The sequence below is a fragment of the Octopus bimaculoides genome, chromosome 11, assembly GCF_046866305.1.
Source record: "Octopus bimaculoides isolate indiv1 chromosome 11, ASM4686630v1, whole genome shotgun sequence".
Classification (NCBI taxonomy): Eukaryota; Metazoa; Mollusca; class Cephalopoda; order Octopoda; family Octopodidae; genus Octopus; species Octopus bimaculoides.
This window is the reverse complement of record NC_142938.1, coordinates 10030259-10042758: the sequence shown is the minus strand read 5'-3', so window position 1 is coordinate 10042758 and position 12500 is coordinate 10030259. Positions and strand designations below refer to the sequence as shown.

Genomic DNA, 12500 nt, shown 5'->3' with positions numbered 1-12500 from the left:
GTATTTCTAGAACTTCAGAATGCTTTGTGTGTGCCATAATGGCAGTAGCCATGTTGTAAATTAGCATTCTCATGAACAAATCTATTTAAGAATATAATATATTCTTTCACTTATCTTTCTTGTGGATAAATTTTATATCCCATATAGCACTAAAATTATGCGAATTTTAGAATTGCTTAAAGATTTTATGGTAACAATGTGTGTATTTGCATATGTATGTGTGTGTATATGCATGCATTTTATAGTTTTATGTGTCTATGTGTGCATGCATGTGTGTGCGTGTGTGCTTTGTTTCATTTTAATGACTACTTTTGCAAGCTTGGCTGAATCAAATGAAGCTAGTTTTTACAGCCAGATACTCTTCCTGTTGCCAAACCTCATCTGTTTCTGTGTGAGTGTGTGTATGTGTGTGCATGCATATGTGTGTATATGTATGTATGTGTGTATCATCATCATCATCATCATCATCGTTGAATGTCTGCTTTCCATGCTAGCATGGGTTGGACAGTTTGACTGAGGACCGGTGAACCAGATAGCTGCACCAGGCCCCAATCTGATTTGGCAGAGTTTCTATAGCTGGATGCCCTTCCTAATGCCAACCACTCCGAGAGTGTAGTGGGTGGTTTTACGTGCCACCGGCAGGAGGGCCAGTCACGCAGTACTGGCAACGTCCATACTCGAAATGGTATGATTGTATATACATGCATGACTGTGTTAAAAATGTTTCTTCTAAACCACAAGGTTCTGGGTTCAGTCCCACTGGATGGCACCCTGGGAACAGTGTCTTCTACTATAGCTTCAGGCCAATTAGAGCTTTATGGGTGGTTTTGGTAGATGGAAACTGAAAGAAGCCCATGGTGTGTGCGCGTGTGTGTCATTGTGTGGTTCTTTATTAGATGAGTAGACACAAAGACGCACGCACACATACAAGGGGGTGTTGAAAAGTTCTTGACCTTAAGTGCATTGTGAAAGGCCTGATTGGAAACCGAACCTTCCTAGTTCTTTTGCAGTGGTTAGAAAAACTGAAGGGCCGCGGCAATAAATGTGTGAATCTGAGAGGGGAATAAGTTCAATAAAATCATAATTAACTGATCCTCCTGTTTTTCCCTTTACCCAAAGCCAAGAACTTTTCAGCACCCCATCATATATATATATATATTTATATATATATATGATGGGATTCTTTTCAGTTTCTGTCTTCCAAATCCTCTCACAAGGCTTTGGTCAGCCCAAGGATATAGTAGAAGACACTTGCCCAAGGTGCCACGCAGTGGAACTGAAACCAGAACCATGTGGTTGGGAAGCAAGCTTAACATCTTTATCAACAAAAGGTAGTGCAGGGGTTGGAAAGTCAGCTAGAAGAACAATCAGAATCAAAGAGTTATAGAAGTAGAAAGACGGACGGACAGACAATAGCTGGCATAAGAAATGTATTTATCTGAAAAGTTGCATATTCAATTTACATTATGTAATTAGTTCATCTCGTTACAATCATTATGAATGGTTGACAACTGGTTGATATAACAATGCATATTATGCAAGCAGGTGCAATACTGAGACAACATTGTCAATATACATAAAAGCAAAGCAATGTGTCCACTGGCATGGATTTTGATAGCTCTATGCAGGAGAGACACTGCATTCGCTTAAGAGAATGAAGGGTTTTCATATTGTCAGTTATTGTATCAATAGAAGAAAGTAATTTTCAGCCATTCATGAAATAGTGACAATTCATGAATAATGTCAACACTCGTATTCATTGTCCAAGAAATACAGACAGATTGATAAAGAAAGAAAGCGAGAAATCTTATCATTTTAATTTTGTGTTTCAGGCATTATGTGTCTACAGATATATAAATTTCTTCAGGGGTGGCTGTGTGGTAAGCAGCTTGCTTGCAAACCACATGGTTCCGGGTTAAGTCCCACTGCGTGGCACCTTGGGCAAGTGTCTTCTACTACAGCCTCAGACCGACCAAACCCTTGTGAGTGGGTTTGGTAGATGGAAACTGAAAGAAGCCCATCATATATCCAGCATTTGAAAATCTGCCTCAAAAAACTCTGTCTGAGTATGGAAAAGTGGACATTAAATGATGATGATGATGATACAAAGTACATTATTAGAGTTCTGGAAAATTTGGCTAGAACCCTTGTCATCATAACCGATAGAGTACCGATATATATCCAATACTGATTTTTTGGGGTGTCTTTTTTTTTCTGTTATAGCTGGTGTCCGAATGATACGTCTTGGAGAAAACAATATTGAGTATAGCATGGATTTCCAATTCTACATCACAACTAAACTAAGGAACCCTCACTACCTGCCAGAAATAGCTACCAAAGTCTCACTGCTAAACTTCATGATAACACCAGAAGGTCTTGAAGATCAACTGTTGGAAATAGTTGTAGCCAAAGAACAGTAAGATTTACTCTCTCAGTTTTGTTTTCGACATTAACTCTTTATACATATTTGAAGCATTTAGAGACACATGCACACACACACACACACAGTGTAAAATTGAAAATAAGAATAAGAAATGATAATGATAAATTGTGGTGGAGATGATGTTTATAGTGAAACATCAGAATAAGAGTGAAAAGAGAGATAAAGCTTGCTCAGTGTCATAATAGAAAAAGAAAGTGAGAGACTGAGTTAGAGTGGGAGTTAAAGTAAACATGCAAGAGAAAGATCAGAAAGTGAAAAGATGGGAGGTTGAAAGGTAGGAGGCTGGAAGTGGAAGGGAAAAGGATGATATATGAATACATAGCAAAGTCTGTGACATCACTGAATCCTTTCTTGCTCACACACTCATTCTTATCTCTCTCTTTCTCTCTCTTCCCCTCTCTCACACATTTTCTGCATTTGTTTGAAGTAGTTTTTGATATATAAAATAATGGTATCATTAGTTGAAAGTATTAGTTCACTGCATGTAATAAAATGCTAAGAACGTCTGTATAACTGTATATAGGCATGTTTGTCAGTCTGTGTATATGTATGTAAATGTATGTGTGTGCATGTGTGTGGGTGTAAATATACATTTCATGATTTTCTAGAAACTTCTAATGGTTTTGCAGTTTTCAAAATAACTGGTATTTCCATGGGTACTGCTAGTATAATGTGCACATACAGTGCTATTCACTAATATTCTATTTTATCATATTTTTATATTTTTATTATCATATTACTATTATTATTATTATTATTATTATTATTATCATCATTGTCATTGTCGTCATCATCATCATCATCATCATCTTCATTTAATGTCTGTTCTTCCATTTGTATTATTTTGAATAGAAATGAAATGACATCACAGATCTAAACTTGTGTAATATTCTCTTCACTGAAATACAATTTCACATATTTCGATGGTATATTTTTCAGTTTCAATGTTTTCTTCAATTTATGGACCTGTTATATACAACTCTTAAATGCATTGACATTCCTCCCTGCCTTTCTCTATCTATCTGTCTATCTATCTATCTAGCTAGCTAGCTAGCTAGCTATCTATCTATCTATCTATCTATCTAGGTTAAAATCCTGCTGGGAGGTCAGCTTTATATTTCATCCCTTAAGGGTTGATAAGATAAATTAGCAGCCAAATACTGAGTTTAATGATATCGGCTAACCCTCTCCCCATTCTGAATTATTGTCTTTGTACCTAAATTAGAAACCATATACTTTTAGATTTAACACCACTGTGGTACCTTGAGCAAGTATCTTCTATGAGACGTTACTGAAAAATTTCTGTCTTTAAGAATACTACAAAAAGCCTGGTCGGAGGCACAAGCTTCTGAGTTCTTTTACAGAGTTTAGAAAAACTGAAGGACCACTGCAATAAGTGTGTGAATTTGGGAGGGGAATATGTTGAATAAAATTATAATTAACTAATTCTCCTGTATTTTCTTTTATCTAAAGCCAAGAACTTTTCAGCACCCCTACGTATTGTAGCCCCTGGGTTCAATATGACCCACAATAAATTCCTTATGGCTGTGCCCCAGCATAATCACCATCATCGTCATCATCATTTAACATGTGTCCTCCATGGGTGGAATGGTTTGACAGGAGCTGGCAAGTCAGAGGACTGCACCAAGTTCCACTGTCTGTTTTGGCATGGATTTTATGGCTGAATGCCCTTCCTAATATTACAGAATGAACTGGATGCTTCTTACGTGGCACCAGCATCAGTGAGGTCTGTTTTAGTATTGTTTTTATGGCTGAATGCCCTTCCTAGGGCCAACCACTTTACAGAATGGACTGGATGCATTTCACATGGCACCAGCACTGGCAAGGTCTGTTTTGGTATGGTTTTTATGGCTCGATATCCTTCAGTAGCTGAAAAACAGTAAAAGAATTAAAAGACTTACATTTTCCTTTTGGTATTTCTTTTCTTCTCTCAGGCCAGAACTAGCTGAAGAACGCCAGGCTTTAATTTTTCAAAGTGCTGCCAATAAGAGACAACTGAAAGAAATTGAAGACAAAATTTTGCACACTTTGTCAGAATCCAAAGGAAATATTCTGGAAGATGAATCAGCAATTCAGATTTTAGATTCATCAAAACTTCTGTCCAATGACATCTCAAAGAAACAAATGGTTTGTAATTTCTTTTATTATTCCAGGAATTGAAAACATATGCAATATAACAGGCATGGCTATGTGGTGAAGAAGCTTGCTCTGTAACCACAAGGTTTCAGGTTCAGTCCCACTGTGTGGCACCCAGGGCAAGTGTTTTCTATGATAGTCCTGAGCTGACCAATATCTTACAAGTGAATTTGCTTGACAGAAACAGTTTGGAATCCTGTCAAAAACACAATGCATTACCTAGTCTGAGAATTGAAACTATGATCTTGTGAGTCATGAGTGTAACATCTTAACCACTAAGCCATGCACCTTCACATAGAATAAATACCAGACGTGAAAAAAAAAACATAAAACATAGGCACAGGCATGGCTGTGTGGTAAGAAGCTTGCTTCCCAACCACATAGCTCTGGGTTCAGTCCCACTGTGTGACACCTTTGGCTATTGACTTCTACTATAGCCTTGGGCCTACCAAAGCCTTGTGAGTGGATTTAGTAGACAGAAACTGAAAGAAGCCTGTCGTACATATATATATATATACATATATATATATATATATATATATATATATATATATATACATATATATATATATATGTGTGTGTGTATGTATATATATGTGTGTGTATGTATGTATGTATTTGTGTGTTTGTGTTTGTCTCCCCACCATCATTTGACAACTGAAGTTGGTGTGTTTACATCCCCGTAACTTAGCGGTTCAGCAAAAGAGACTGATAGAATAAGTACTAGGTTTACAAATAATAAGTCCTGGGGTCGATTTGTTTGTCTAAAGGCAGTGCTCCAGCATGGCTGCAGTCAAATGACTGAAACAAGTAAATGAATAAAAGAATAGGCACAGGTGTGACTGTGTGGTAAAAAGCTTGCTTCCCAACCACCTGGTCGTGGGTTCAGTCCCACTGTGTGACACCTACTATAGCCTTGGGCCAACCAAAGCTTCATGAGTGGATTTGGTAGAAGAAAGCTGAAAGAAGCTCATCGTATATATCTATATGTATGTATCTGTGTGTGTGTGTGTGACTTTGTGTCCGTGTTTTGTTCCCGCCATAACTGCTTGACAACTGGTGTTGGTGTGTTTACATCCCCATAACTTAGCAGTTCAGCAAAATGAGAAGAATTGAATAAGTACTAGGCTTAAAAACCAAGTCCTGGAGTCGATTCGTTTGACTAAAACCCCCCAAGGCAGTGCTCCAGCATGACTGCAGTCAAATGACTAAGACGAGTAAAAGAATAAAGTATTGAGATGGATTTGTTTACTGAAAATCCTTCAAGGGCAGTGTCCCAGCTTGGCCACAGTCCAATGACTTCAAGCGAATAAAAGATAGAAGATATAAAAGATAAGGAAAATGGCAGAAATAATTATCATTAAAAATTTATTAGTATTTTGTCTTTCTTTCTTTTTTGTTTTTGTTTTTAACTTTGCTACTGTGCTGCTAATATTCAACATCAGATATTTTCATTTCACTTTTGCATTAATAAACCATTTCCATAACCTTCTTTACTTTGTTTGGATCTTAGCCCTTTTATGTTGTCTGTAACTTGTTTTATAGCTTTCTTTATTAATTAATGTTTTCTGATATAATCAATATGTTCAGTATTATACCATTTTTCAAAGAATCAGGGATTATCAAAGAAGACATTTGCTCTATGATATGTAAAAAAAGTGGAGGCGCAGTGGCCCAGTGGTTAGGGCAGCGGACTCGCGGTCATAGGATCACGGTTTCGATTCCCAGACCGGGCGTTGTGAGTGTTTTTTGAGCAAAAACACCTAAAGCTCCATGAGGCTCCGGCAGGGGGTGGTGGCGAACCCTGCTGTACTCTTTCACCACAACTTTCTCTCACTCTTACTTCCTGTTTCTGTTGTACCTGTATTTCAAAGGGTCAGCCTTGTCACACTGTGTCACGCTGAATATCCCCGAGAACTACGTTAAGGGTACACGTGTCTGTGAAATGCTCAGCCACTTGCACGTTAATTTCACGAGCAGGCTGTTCCATTGATCGGATCAACTGGAACCCTCGACATCGTAAGCGACGGAGTGCCAACAACAACAATGTAAAAAAAAAAAAGAAAAAAACAAGGAGTAAAACTAAATTTACCATTACTAATATTATTATTATACAATTATTATAATTATTAAGGTGCGCTGGCAGATTCGTTAATGTACACGCTCATTATTGTGCAAAATCCTGAGTAGCATTTCTTTCAGTTTAATGTTCTGAGTTCAAATTCCACCAGGGTCGACTTTGTCTTCCATCTTAGGGTTGGTGTAACCAGCTTACCTCCTCAAAATTGCTGGTTTTGTGCTAAATTAAGTGTTGTGGCGGACACCCCCCAAGTGAGAAGTGGGCTGTTCCACTACTGATAAATAGTGAACAGACACAGCAAGCAATGTCAGTCGGTGAGGTGTGCCGTATGGACCAGTCAAATTCTTCAAATTTTCTTCCATTTCTTGTTGAGTGTTTTCCGTGCACTTAGAGCAGAGAAGCTCATTGTATGCATTCCCAGTTTACACCTGCAAATTCACAGGTAAAATATGTATTTAAAAAAAATTAATAAATAAATAAATTCCTGAATGGATGTTGTTTTTACAGTGATAATGCTCTTCTCAGTACATGAGTCGTTCCAATTAACACGATTTTTAGCACTTCCTGTAGGGATGGTAAGCCCGGTATCATTTTCAAATAGGTTTCAGTACCTTTTTTTATCATTCCTAGAGATCCTACAATCACCGGTACGGTTGTCGCCTTGAGATGCCACATTGTTTCAATTTCTATTATCAAGTCTTTATATTTACTGATCTAGTCTTTATTATTATTATTATTATTATTATTATTATTTGTTGCTGTTGTTGTTTTACCAGTATTCGATTACTAGATATCAATTTCCAGCCAACAACCTTAGATGTTTAGCACCTTTCTAACCATTCTTGGTGTGTAGATCAAACAAACTTTCTTATTATTTTTCACTGGTTTCATTTTGAATATATTATTTCTATGAAAAATTAACTGGAAGCATTTTATTGTTTTATTCAGGCAAGAATGAAAGAAAAAGTAAAAGAGAGAAAGAGGGGGGGATAGGGGAAAGAGAGAGAAGGAAAAAAGCAAGGGAGTGGGAGAGAAGGTAAAAGAGAGAGTAGGAAAAGGAGAAAAAGAGAAAGCGTTGCCAAAGTAAGAATTGAATCAAAAGATAGAATTCATATCTGTAAAAGTATGGTTTCTATCAAATGACAGTTGCATAGAATTAGAAACCAGTAGCACCAGATCCAATGTAGTTGTGTGTGTGTGTGTGTGTGTGTGTGTGTGTGTATGTATGTGTGTGTGTGTGTGTGTGTGTAGATCAAATGGCTGAGGAAAAAACATGGTGACCATCGATCAATCCCAGAGAGTTGCAGGAACTGACTGAGCCAGCAGGTGTAATTAATTATTGTGTAAAGAAATTTAACATTTAACAGGGAGAGAGAGAGACAGAGTGAAAGAGAGAGAGAGAGAGAGCAGGAAAGACCAAGAGAAATTTATTCTCTTTATTTGTCGTTGCTCCCATAATTCCATCATAGCAGATGGTTAATTAGATCTTGAATGATTTGTAAACAATTTGACTGACAAATATGATGAAGTATTTTCCAGCATTTATCTTTTACAATCTGCTGGCAATTTCCGACAAATTTTTTCAAAACAATTTGCAAGAAGAGAGTGAAAAATCAGAAAATGACACAAATTTGAAGGAAAAATATATTTTTTAAAAATTTCCAAAAATCTATCTTTTAAAATAATAATTATAATGATGGTTTCTTTTCTTTTATTACTGATAATAATGATGATATATAATAATAATAATAATAATAATAATAATCACAAGGCCTGAAATTTTTTGAGGGAAGAAGCTAGTTGATTTAATTGACCCCAATGGTCAAGTGATACTTTGTTCATCAACCCAAAAGGACGAAAGCAAAGTCAAACTTGATGGCATTTGAATAGTAATAATAGTTATTATTATTATTTATCTTTTACAATCGACACATCTAGCATCGATTCCTTTTGGGTGGGACACTCAATAACTGGTTCAGGAGCATTCAGTGGTGCAGCTGTATCTCGTCATGTGATAAATAAATGTAACTCGTTGAAATGACTGTTCCGCAATGTAACTTTCCGTTTTGTAGAAAGAAAAGCTGCCAGACGGAGGAAATATCTTCATGTATATAGAAGATCAAAAATAAAATCATAGATGACAAAAAGGGAAGCTTTGTGTTGATAGTGACTTTGAAGTTTCACCCTAAAGAATAGCAGGCTGAAACTTTGAAGTCACTGTCAACAAAATTTATTATAAAAGAATAATGTGTGTAAGTGTATGCGTGTGTGTGTGCATATGTGTAAACATATATATGTGTGTGTGAGTATGTATTTATGTATATATGTGTGTATATATTATGTATATATATTATATGTATGTGTATGTTTGTATATATATATATATATATGTGTGTGTGTGTGTGTGTGTATATATATATATATATATATATCATCATGATTATCATCATCATCATTGTTTAACGTCCGCTTTCCATGCTAGCATGGGTTGGACGATTTGACTGAGTACTGGTGAACCAGATGGCTACACCAGGCTCCAATCTGATTTGGCAGAGTTTCTACGGCTGGATGCCCTTCCTAACCCCAATCACTCCGAGAGTGTAGTGGGTGCTTTTACGTGCCACCGGCATGAAGGCCAGTCAGGTGGTACTGACAACAGCCACGCTCAAATGGGTCTCCTCACAGTTTCTGTCTACTAAATTCACTCACAAGGAATTGGTTGGCCCATCCAGTTCTAATGTACAAGATACTTGCCCAAGGTGTCATGCTGTGGAACTGAATATGGAATCAGGTGATTCCAAAGTGACCTTCTTAACTACTCAACCATACCTGCTCTTAATGCTTCTCATAATTTCCTTCATGCATTTCAAAGATAAAATATGTAGCAGCCAGAGTTCTTATTGAACGACTGATGGCAGTACATCATTGCACCGAACCAATCTTGTGTCTCTTCTGTTTTCCAGGTGGCTGAGGAGACAGAAAAGAAAATTAACGCCTCAAGAGCTGGTTATCGACCAATTGCTAAACACTCTTCCACACTCTTCTTCTCCATTGCTGACCTTCCAAACATCGATCCTATGTACCAATACTCTCTCACCTGGTTCGTCAACCTCTATATTACATCAATCCATGACAGGTATGTTCAAGGACAAAATACCTTGTGGCATTTGTTCCAACTCGTTATGTTCTGAGTTAAAGCTCCGCAAAAATTGACTTTTCCTTTTATCCTTTCAGGGTTGATAAAAATAGGAACCAGTCCAGTGCTGGGATCGAAGTAAATGACTTGCCCGTCTCTGCTAGAAAATTCTACTGGCTTTTTGCCAAAGTATCAAAAAAAATATTACTAATATTCTTTTCTACTCTAGGCGCAAGGCCTGAAATTTTGGGGGAGGGGGCCCAGTCAATTAGATCGACCCAGTATGCAACTGGTACTTAATTTATCAACCCCGAAAGGATGAAAGGCAAAGTCAACCTTGGCAGAATTTGAACTCAGAACGTAAAGACAGACGAAATGCTGCCAAGTGTTTGAACCGGGGTGCTAATGTTTCTGCAAGCTTGCCGCCTTATTATTAATATTATCGTTTTGCTTTTGCAGTAATAAATCAAAGATCCTGGAGAAGCGTCTTCGTTACCTGTCCGAACATTTCACCTACAACCTCTATTGCAACGTCTGTCGGTCATTATTTGAGAAAGACAAGTTGCTCTTCTCATTCATTTTAACCACCAAGCTACTGTTGTAAGTAAACACATTTTCTATTGAATTACCATTGTGTTTGATGCTTAGTCATGGTGGTGGTGGTGGTGGAGGGGTAGAATGGCTGACCAGAGAAGTTCTTGGATTACTTGCCTTCGGGTCAAGAGATCAAATGTAAAACAGATCAAACAAAGGCATTTGTGAGGTAGAAGACTGATTTTAAATTATTTCAATTTACTATCACTGCCTGGGCGGCTTTTCAGAGAAATTAGGCAAAATGGAACAAGCACGCTTTCAGCTTCCTTTCTCGTCTCAATTCCTTTCAAAATTCAAGAAGGGCCATGAAGGATGTTTTTTTTTTTTTTTTTTTTTCCCCAGTGAGGGTGCAAATTACTTGGCAACCTCACTAGTGCTGGTTACATGAGAAAAAGTATCCAGTACAACATTGTAAAGTAGTTGGCATTAGGAAGGGCATCTAACCATAGAGACCATACCAAAGCAGATACTGGAGCATGATGCAGTCCTTGGACCCTTCAGATCCTGTCAAAATGTCTAATCCATGCCAGCATGGAACATGGACTTTAAATGATGATGATGATGATAGTGATAGTGAGGATGGTGATAAAGCTGGAAATATTTTGTAATAAATATTTGGTTGTTTTGATCTTGTCTAGCTCTTGTCATGGGACAGACATACATATCTATTCATAAATTTCTCTTAGAACTTTCAAACAAATAATTGTATTTTTGTTTACAAATCTGACCTTTGAACTTTACCAGTTCTGGTCGTAAAAGTGCATCTGTTGTATTAAGTCAGCGCATGACTCTTTCATTTTACTTTTCTGTTTTTTCTTTGTTTTTCTTTTTGCAAGAAAATCAATTTGTTTTTAATGTTGTTGTTGTTGTTCTTCTTTGCATTCAGTCTTAATGCATGTTGTTACACAACAACGTTTGAGTAAAGATTTTCTAAAGCCCTTTTTAACTGTTTTATTGCACATGTTGTTCTTTCTTCTTTAAAATGGTCATTGACATTTATGATCTGGCAAAATATTTATATATTTTTTCCTAGTTTGTTAAAAAAAAAAACTTTTGCAATATATATAGTTTCTTATAATGTTAAAATCATCATCGTCATCATTATCAGCATCATCATCATCATTTAACATCAGTGATGATGATGATTTTAACATCAACAATGTGAAAATCATCTAATAAAATTTAAAATATTTTCATATCTGCCTATACACCGCCCTTACTTTAGCAATTCTACCAATGTCTAATCAGAAGACAGGTAACATATAGCTCTCACATAAGTACAGATATGGCTGTGTGGTTGAGCTCACTTTGCAACCAGTTAGTCTCAGGTTCAATCCCATTATAGAGGGTCTGACCAACACACATACAAACCCACATGCACACAAACACAGACACAGATGCACAACACATAGATACACACACATACTCAAACACATGCATTCACACACATTTAAGACGAGGTTAATAGTTTGGAAAAATTATATAATTTGAATGAGAAATGTGATAACTTCTTGCATTTTGAGTAATCTAGAAAGAACATTCCGACTCTAATGAAATCTGTTGGATAATATATATTCAATAAGAATTGTGAAGGAGAAACAGCTAAGTAATGGGAGATGGAGAAAGGGATATAAGATGATGCGGAGGGTGGTAAGGGTATGTTTGTGGTTTTCTTCTGTTACTACTGAGATAACATACAAGAAGAGTAGAGTGCAGAGAATCCTTTGAAAGTATATCAATAGGTTGTTTTGTTTAGGATATCACATTGATTTCCACCATGATTATATGCTTGTGCATACACATACATATATCCCCCCCCACACACACACACTTACATACATGTACACATGCATGCATATGCATTTATTATAGGTATTACGAGTTAAAAGATTACAATTCGTACATACATACATACGTACATACATTTGTATGTATGAAAAAGAGAACACCTATGCTGAACTATTGAGAAATCTGCAGTTACTCTATCCAGGTTACAAGTTCAGGTTTATACCTGTAATTATTGGGGCACTGGGATATGTAACACACTGCCCAAATGCCAATCTTGAGAAATTAGGCTTCTTAAAACTAGA

At 36.8% G+C, this 12500-nt stretch overlaps 1 protein-coding gene across 2 annotated transcripts in view; it reads left to right on the top strand.

The window, feature by feature from the left end:
- LOC106870489 (dynein axonemal heavy chain 7) overlaps positions 1-12500 on the top strand; it is a 255489-nt gene that overhangs the window by 150530 nt on the left and 92459 nt on the right. For both annotated transcript variants that reach the window (XM_089359464.1, XM_089359463.1), the window contains 4 exons: positions 2224-2416; positions 4399-4591; positions 9644-9816; positions 10276-10416. In XM_089359464.1, the coding sequence (XP_089215590.1) occupies positions 2224-2416; positions 4399-4591; positions 9644-9816; positions 10276-10416 (700 nt within the window). The remainder of the gene's footprint in view (positions 1-2223; positions 2417-4398; positions 4592-9643; positions 9817-10275; positions 10417-12500) is intronic.